This window comes from Rhipicephalus microplus, chromosome 5 (assembly GCF_043290135.1).
Source record: "Rhipicephalus microplus isolate Deutch F79 chromosome 5, USDA_Rmic, whole genome shotgun sequence".
Classification (NCBI taxonomy): Eukaryota; Metazoa; Arthropoda; class Arachnida; order Ixodida; family Ixodidae; genus Rhipicephalus; species Rhipicephalus microplus.
This window is the reverse complement of record NC_134704.1, coordinates 13,924,492-13,933,045: the sequence shown is the minus strand read 5'-3', so window position 1 is coordinate 13,933,045 and position 8,554 is coordinate 13,924,492. Positions and strand designations below refer to the sequence as shown.

At 46.0% G+C, this 8,554-nt stretch overlaps 1 protein-coding gene across 1 annotated transcript; it reads right to left on the bottom strand.

Annotated features, from left to right (window-relative positions):
• Nucleotides 1-640: 640 nt before the first annotated feature.
• LOC119174007 (tetraspanin-33) lies at nucleotides 641-5,428 on the bottom strand. The gene is made up of 4 exons (XM_037424787.2): nucleotides 5,255-5,428; nucleotides 4,246-4,570; nucleotides 3,560-3,716; nucleotides 641-1,808 (listed from the first exon to the last, which is right to left on the bottom strand). Exons 1-4 carry the CDS (start codon nucleotides 5,426-5,428, stop codon nucleotides 1,466-1,468), a joined length of 999 nt encoding a protein of 332 aa, XP_037280684.2. The 3' UTR covers nucleotides 641-1,465.
• Nucleotides 5,429-8,554: the final 3,126 nt, after the last annotated feature.

Here is an 8,554-nt window from a genome sequence, read left to right as displayed (position 1 = left end):
ATATAATCGAAACATGTGAGACACACACAAAAAATGATTTTACTATAGACTTCAACGTAGACGTCGGCTAATTATAAGGTAAGAGATCGCCGTTCGCGGCGAAAACAATCTATCGAAAAGAGTACCGATGAGTTGATCGCAAGCCCAGCCACGGTGATCTAGTGGCCAAGGTACTCGGCTGCTGACCCGCAGGTCGCGGGATCGAATCCCGGCTGGGGTGGCTGAATTCTCGACGGTGGCTAAAATGCTGTAGGCCCGTGTGCTCAGATTTGGACACACGTTAAAGAACCCCAGGTCATCAAAATTTTTGGAGCCCTGTACAACGGCGTCTCTCATAATCATATGGTTTTTGAGACGTTAAACCACCATCAATCAATCAATCAATCAATCAATCAATCAATCAATCAATCAACCAACCAACCAATCAATCGAGTTGGTGCGAGATGCTGTGGCAATCTCGTGCACCGGCTATCAAGAGATATATCGCCACGTTGGGCCCCGCGAAACCCACAGTTGAGCCCCACGTTGGGCGCCAACTGTGGGTATCAGGCTTGCTGCGTCCTCTAGTACGCCTAAATACAACTACGGATGCCTCTGGCATTTTCGCCTCCATCAAAAATGCGGCCGCCGTGCCCAGGATTCTGTCTCGCGACCTCAATTATTTGTCGTGTAGGGAAACAGCACATAAAAGCGACGGAAACCCTCTGCGTCCTATACCATGTTGCTTCTCATCGTGGTCTTATCTTTTTTAGGCAGCGTTTTCTATCACTCAAAAAGATTTGCGGCGACATATTTCCCTGCGAACTTTGTATGCAGATGCGAATTTTCAAGGTTAAGGTATTCGACGGAGTATAGTTTTGAATAATGCGTTCCGAATAACCAAAAAAACCCCAATAAAAACCAAATATGAAGCACTCTTTTCTCTGGAATCGCTCGACCCGCCGCAAGCGTTTCGTATACATCTGTTAAGCGGTTAATGCAGCCAAGTTTTCGTGTCCTGGTGACATATCCCACGGTCGGCAACTTGTTACAGCCACTTGTTAAATACGTATGCGGCACAAAACGGCTGTTTGACGTTGGTTGTACTTGTTATAACAATCTTCTTGGCGAAACAAAACGAGGTGAACACATTCTTCTACTCCCGAAGTACAATTACGAAGGCCCGTATCAATGCTTAAATTTAATTCAAATACGCAGTCAGCTAACAAAACAAAAAAAAAACCTCGTAAGATTTCTCTTTTGTACATATTTATCTCGCATAGGAGATCTCATTTCAGTTTAACTTTACAGGACCTCTTATTGTGTATTCGTCCTTTTTGTTTGACGTGAAATAAATGATTCTGACACCAGAAAAGGTATGTGTATCACTCCGAACTGGCGTGATGCTGAGGATCCAGATGGTTCTCGCATATATTTACCCATTCTGGCATGCGATCGGCAAAGAGCGTGCAAATTCGAAGTGACGCTAGGCGGCCAGCCCGTGGCGCGCGTAGTACTCGCGTATGAGGCGGATCTCGGAGCGCGTGGTTTGCGCCAGCGCGTCGAGGAAGGCGAGGCAGAGCGAGAGCGCCAGGCAGCCTCCGCACACGGCGAGCGCGTGGGCGCGCAGCGCGTGCAGCGCCGCGTCGGCGCAGTTGTTCCAGTTGATGTGGAACCAGGCCTCGTAGTCGCTCATGTTCAGCACGCCCCGGCCGCACTGGAAGCTGGCCGCCGACGGCTTGGCCTCGAAGCTGGCGTTGTTCTTGCAGCACGAGTGAGGCACCGAGCAGCGCTCGTGGCTCGGGTTGTCCGCGCTGCAGTTGAAGTAGCTGCGAGACGAGCGCGAGAGTTGGCAGACGCGGAAGCAGAACTGCGGCCGAATAGCGTGCGACTCCGTTACAGCGGGGAAAGGTCTATGTAACATTATAAGCACAAACACTGAACCACTTTTGACTGCTGAAATATATTGCTGAATGACCAGTTTCACGCTGAAGCAGCAAGAAAGGCGTCAAAGAAAGGGCTCGTTTGTTTTTTCGTTACACGCAATATTAATGAGAAAATATGTATAATCATGCCGAGGAAACTATAAGGATGTTTTTAGTACACCCTAAAAAATAGAGCGAGTAAAAAGGGTGTCTTTTTGTCCCACAACAATAATCGTCATCTATATTGCGTTCCATCCTTGCGCTATCGCCCCGCGCCCGGTACATTCCTGTCACGATCGACATGCCCATTATCAGGGTTACATTGCATTCTCGATAGGAAAGTGGCCAGCGCCGAGTTTTCAAGAAAGGAAGCGCACGTAAGCTTGATGACGATTATTGTTGTGGGACAAAAAGACACCCTGTTTACTCGATATTTTTTTAGAGTGTTGTATTTGTAACGTTATTGTGAAGAATAAAAGTGCATTAAAAGATAACTTGCCGCTGACCGGGGTCAAAAGTTCAAATAACGCGTCCGGTGCGCTTTATCATTGTCCGTTATGTATCGTTAAGAGAGGCACCAAGGATGGATGACGACATGGCTTCGGTGTGTAGAAGAGTCCGGTAATTTCGACCATCTGATGTTACTTAACGTGCGCTGACACTGCACAGCCCACAGGCTTCAACCATTTCGCTTCCACGAAAATTCGACCGTCACGGCCAGGATCGAACCGGCAACCTTCAGGTCAGCAGCTGAGCACACGACGGACAGTTTATAAAACACTTTTATTTATTTATGCATTTGTTTATTTATTACAAATAAATAAATAGGTATTCATGTGAAAGTACCTTGCATGGCCGCATGGACATTAAGTAAAGGGGCTTGACAGAAATTGTAAAAATCAAACGTACAAACAATTTTACACGAAGTAAGCAAAAAAAAAAAAATCCCGGTATATCCACGGAGTGAATGATGAGTGGGGCGAAGCGTCCACCAGTCCGTCTGCGCTTCCGTCCATCCATTACTTCTTGCTTCCGTCCATCCATGCGTCCATCCGTGCATCCGTCTGTCCGCCTGTGCATCCATCCGTCTACCCGTTCATATGGCCGTGCGTCCGTCCATCCATCCACGCGTTCGTCCATCCATCCGTCTGCTTGTCTGTCTCTTCATCCATGGCACGTACCTCTCTCGGGTATGTGCCAGCGGTGGTTACAAACGATAACGGGACGATCGGGTGACGCCATAAGGAGCTTCGCCCCTAAAAGGTATGTACGAAACACAGCATATAAACAAAGGAGTTGTACAACAAAAATGCAGATATACTATTATAACACGAATGTATAAAACATCATCCGTGATAGGTACTCCTTCCCCGATTCGCGTTGAGTTCTTGGTTCCGGACTGTATAAATACGAGACACTGTCTTCTGTTTTGATATGGATAAACTTACAAACTGAATGATTTACTGGATTGATTAATTGATTTATTTATTATTTAGCTGAAGGAAACCAAACTCCCAGGGCACAGTCATCCGTATATGAGTATTCACCTGCTGAATCCGATGCAAAAGTTATCCGCGGCTTGACCGTCAAGTCACGATCGACACATGGCGACAGCAAACTATATATGCAACAGTGGAGAAGAAGTGGGCACGTACATGTTGTCATTCCAGTCCCGGAAGTTCTTGCTCGTCATGCCGCAGCAGCCCAGGTGGCGCTGCACAGCGTCCACCAGCTGCTGGGCGTCCGGGGAGTCGCGGTAGTGCACCACCAACGTGGACGACAGCGTCCTCTGCACGGCCCTCTTGGCTCCGGCTGCGAGAGCGTGCGTTTTGGTAACTTTTGAACAATTCCCACATTAGCACTTGACGCGTCGAGTCTCACAAGCCTACAGCTATAGGATTGCGCTTTCGAAGAGTGGAAAAGAAAAAAAAAATAGAGTATGTTTTCATCACTTTGTCCTTGTGCTCGAAAGCGCATCCCAAACCGCAAGCCGTTCCAATTCGTTCTAGACCAAACGCTCTATAGAAGCACACGTCTTGAGGGCGGCTTAGCTGACGCCGTAGGGCACTGCTGCATTTTATAGACGCTGGACGGCCAAGTTCAATGGACCTATAGGCCGTACGAAGTGCTGCATATTTGCTTCAGCTTAGTGGTACACTACACCAAGGACCAGGGACATTGCAGTACGATGGACTGCATATATCTGCGGCCCCCGTGCCATTTGTGTACTTATTATAGCCCTGTGGCTTCCTCCCTGTAGTTCCAATGTCTACGATCTCACGGGCGTTTGGCGCGAAGATTGTCGAGAACATGTGGGTACAGAAAGAACAGGGTTCCCGACCTGGCATGACAAGCACAACCGTGCCGAGCACCGCGGCGGTCATGATGAGGCCCAGTAAGGAGAAAGAGTAAGCGCGCAGCAGGCAGGCGTTCTCGCGCAGCGCCCCGACGCAGCCGCAACACGACACGGCACTCAGCAGGAGCCCGGCCCCGAGCAGGGCCAGCTCGAGGTGCGACATGAGCAGGCCGCCCAGACCGCCAAGTCGCAGGGCCTCGATGTCGTCGCGCCACTGCAGGGTCTGCACCAGCAACAGCGCGGACACGGCGCTCAACGCGACGCCAGCCAGGCACAGCGTGAGGTTGAACACCAGCAATGGGAAGCGAACCTACAACCATCGCAGAAAGGTCAAAGCGTAGGACCGCGCTTAGTATTGAATGATCGTCAGCAATCTGGTCGTGCGGTGGTTTGAGACAAAGATCGAGCTGTGGTTATGACGGGATAGTTCGTCTGACAACTTTTTTTTTTTTTTGCACCATACTCTGGCAGAAATGCACACACGCGAGGGAGAACATAAACAACAGTCCCTGTCTGTTGTGTTATGTGATGAAGAGTTCGACGACGCGGGATGTTTCTGAAATGAACTTTACTTCTTCAAGGCTGCCTTGAAGAAGACAAGTCTGCTTGTCGAAACTTTGTCTCCAGCGACACCTCGTGTTCGTGAATATTGCATCTCTTCCATAGATCTTGCCCTGAACTTCTGTCTTGCGTGTGGGTAATTTTTCGTGCTAGATTATCACAGAAATAAAGTCGCAATTGAAAGCAAGCGCTGGTATTTACGGGAAATGTTGTAGAACACTTCAGCTACTTGAACCATGACTGTGCGGCAGGAGGGCGGATGAAAACGTCCGGAACCACTGCAGATGCGTTCGCATGAAACTTGCTTTTAAGCATCACCACGAGCGATCACGCCGATCGAATTTTCCCGTGACATCTCTCACACGCCGTTTTACGTCACCTCAGCTACGAAGCGCGTCACACGAAGGCATGAATGCGAGCGCTAGGAGATCACCAGAGGGTTGACGTCCAGCGGGGGAACTTGACTGCCGTGCTGGACGCTCTCCTCAGAGGACGCGGCCATGAGGACAAGACGGCCTCGGATGGTGTGGTCTCCTTCCTGAGCAATAGTGTGGTCTCCATCTTCGGGACCCACAACCAGCATTCCTTCCTCTACACGTTCCGTCATTAGATGAAGACAGGAGGTCTATCTTTCAACAGATACGCGGCCCGTTGTCGCTTCTTCTACTTCTTCCACTACGAAATGATGGTTGTGATGGTGGCGATAATTCATTCCTCGTGACGCGCAGCCACTAAGAGGATTGGGACAAGGTGTCGAGCGGCAGGATGCGCATAACAATGATGCATAAGTTGAGAGGACACAATGAGAATGTCCAATAAACGAGCAGACGAAAAGAACGACTATAGCCAGACTGACAAGTGGAAAAAATATGCAAGATTTAATCGCGGAAGACGTGGTGTAAGGTCTGAGTATTTACGTGCACGGACAATCATTTCAAATAAAATGAATATGGAACAAGAAAAAAAAAGAAACAAAAAACGCTAATCCTTTCGTTCCACTTATGGGGAGCTGACATCCGGTGACTAACTTGGTGTGGCGATTCATCACGAAATGCGGCGAGTGTGCAGGCACGCGTGGATGTGAACGACTTCTCTCCTACTGTGTCTGCACGACCGGACTCTCTTTCGTAGTGGATGGCTACCAACTACCTCAACGCTTTGTTGTTCTAGTGGCTTCGAGTAAAAGAATCACTGGAATAGCTCATCTTAACCCTATCATATGAAACGAATCTTTGACTCACGTTTTCTCCTTATGGAAGTAAAGAAGGTAATTTTAAATGACTCAGTTTTGTAATAATAAAAAAATAGCAACGGTAACGCCGATATAAGTGTAGAGGATGTATATTGTAGTAACTACGATATTAGCGACAAGAAAGCAATGTGGACGAAGTGCTTTTACCTCCAAAATTTACCCCTGGAGAAGACCGAAGCAAACTGATTGAAATAGATGAATCACAATAAAAATAAATTATATACCATAGATTCGATTTCCCTGGTACGGTGGAATATGTTGCGGTAGCCGTCCATTAATTTGCTTTTTTGAATATTTTATTTATTTATTTACAGGATTTCTGCTGGCTTAAGAGTGAAGCTATAAGCAGGAGTGGGTAACATATAAATATAGCACACTGAATGAACATTTTCACAATATATTACGCACAGAGAATGCCGCGGAGACACAGGTTTTAACGCGGTAAAAAGAAAAATATACAGTGCATGACATGCAATTACGCATAGCATAATACCTATATAAGTGCGTACTAACATCGCTTGTGTACTAACAACGCAACGTCACAAAACAAAGAGTACAACTATGGCAGGAAGACATGCTATAAGTTTTTTAGCTCCGATAAGAATGAAGCCACTGTCGCCGCCTCCACAATCCCACCAAGGAGGCGATTCCACTCGCGTACAGTTCATGGGAAAAAAGAGCCCATGTACAAGTTCGTTCTGCTAGAAAATTCCTGTAATTTTTTTGAGTGATCCGTCCGCGTGGGTCGTCGCACGACTTTTTCTATATACGCACTTGAATCAATGCCAAGCTTATCGTGATAGAGCAGGTACATATATTTTAGTCTTTCGCGATATGCCGCAAATGTAAAGCTTCCAAGTTCGCTGTCTGAAGCAAAGCAGTGACTGACGTAAGGCGATTGTATGAGCGAAAGATAAATCGAGCAGATTTTCTCTGTAGGTTTTCTAGTTTATCAATATTTTGATTTGTGTATGGGTCCCAGATCACGCAGACATATTCCAAAAGGGGACGAATGTAGGTTTTATATGCTAATAGTTTTAATTCTTGCGTTGACTGTCGTAACGATCTTCCAAGATATCCAAGCTTTTTCATGGCTTTCATTTCTATAAAAGTGATATGTTCATTCCACCGGAAGTCTGAAGTGATTGTTAAACCTAAGTATTTATAACGATTTACGGCACTAAGACAGCGACCATTTATTGAATACTGGAAAGTAAGTGGTGCTTTCTTTCTTGAAATTGTCATTGAGACGGTTTTTGTAGTATTTATGCTCATCTGCCATTTTTCACATCAAATATGTAGTTTGTCCAGGGCACTACTTAATAATGCCTAGTCGGCAGGTGTGTTTACTTCCTGATAAATGATGCAATCGTCCGCGAACAGTTTGATTTTGACAGGTATATCGTTTACAATATCATTTATATAAACTAAAAAGAATAGTGGCCCGAGAACCGACCCTTGGGGAATGCTTGATTGCACGGGCGCCGGACGTGAACACTAGCCGCCAACTGATACGCATTGACTCCTATAGACGATAAGTATGACTCTATCCATGAAAGAAGCGAGTTATTTTGTAATATGGGTTTTAATTTTAACAAAAGCTTATGGTGGGAGACGCGATCAAATGCCTTCTGGAAGTCCAAAAAATTATATCGATTTGACTCTGTTTATCTAAGGCTGAGGCAAACTCGTGTATTGTCTCAAGGAGTTGGGTAACCGTCGACATTCCCTTACGGAAACCATGTTGGCGGTAATCAATCAATTTATTTTGTTGCAGAAAGTCTGACGAGTGCATAAAAATAATATGTTCTAGCAATTTTGAGCAGGTACACAGTAAAGATATTGGTCTGTACGATGTAATTAGTGAAGGATTTTCCGCCTTAGGGATCGGAACAACCTTCGCGCGCTTCCAATCTCTCGGTAGTTCTGCAGTGGACAATGTTTTTTTGAATATAATAGATAAATACTTTGAACAGCATTCTGCATACCTTACTAGAAATGCGTTCGGTATGCAATCGATTCCTGGTGATTTCTTTATATTTATTTTAAGCAGCAGTGATAAGACACCCTCTTCAGTTATCATTAAGTCAGAAATTTTAGGTACGTCCTGAGAAATCACAAAATTTGGTTGTTTTCCATCGTCATTTGTGTAGACTGAACAGAGGAACTTGTTAAACGATGACGCAAGGAGTGATTCATCAGCTACCAATTCTCCATTAATGAGGATTTTACATGCCTGTTGCTTCCTAGGTGACAAGTGTCGCCAGAACTTCACAGGATCACAAAGGAAGAAGTTTTTGAAAGATATGTTGAGAAAGCAGTCTTTTGCCTTCTTTATGGTTTCATTTAACTGCAAACGCATATTAGAAAATTTTGATACATGAGGAGATAACGGGTTCTGGCGCGCAGTTTTTTGCGCATCTTCTTTAGTTTGCGTCCCGCTCGCACTACTTCCCTCGTCGTCCATGTGAGAGCAGATTG

Coding starts and splice junctions, on each gene's coding strand:
- LOC119174007 (XM_037424787.2), bottom strand. CDS start 5,428: ATGACGGAACGTGTAGAGGAAGGAATGCTGGTTGTGGGTCCCGAAGAT. Junction 4,571..5,254: donor CGCTGGACGTCAACCCTCTG/GTGATCTCCTAG, acceptor CGATGGTTGTAG/GTTCGCTTCCCATTGCTGGT. Junction 3,717..4,245: donor GGTTGTGCTTGTCATGCCAG/GTCGGGAACCCT, acceptor ACGCTCTCGCAG/CCGGAGCCAAGAGGGCCGTG.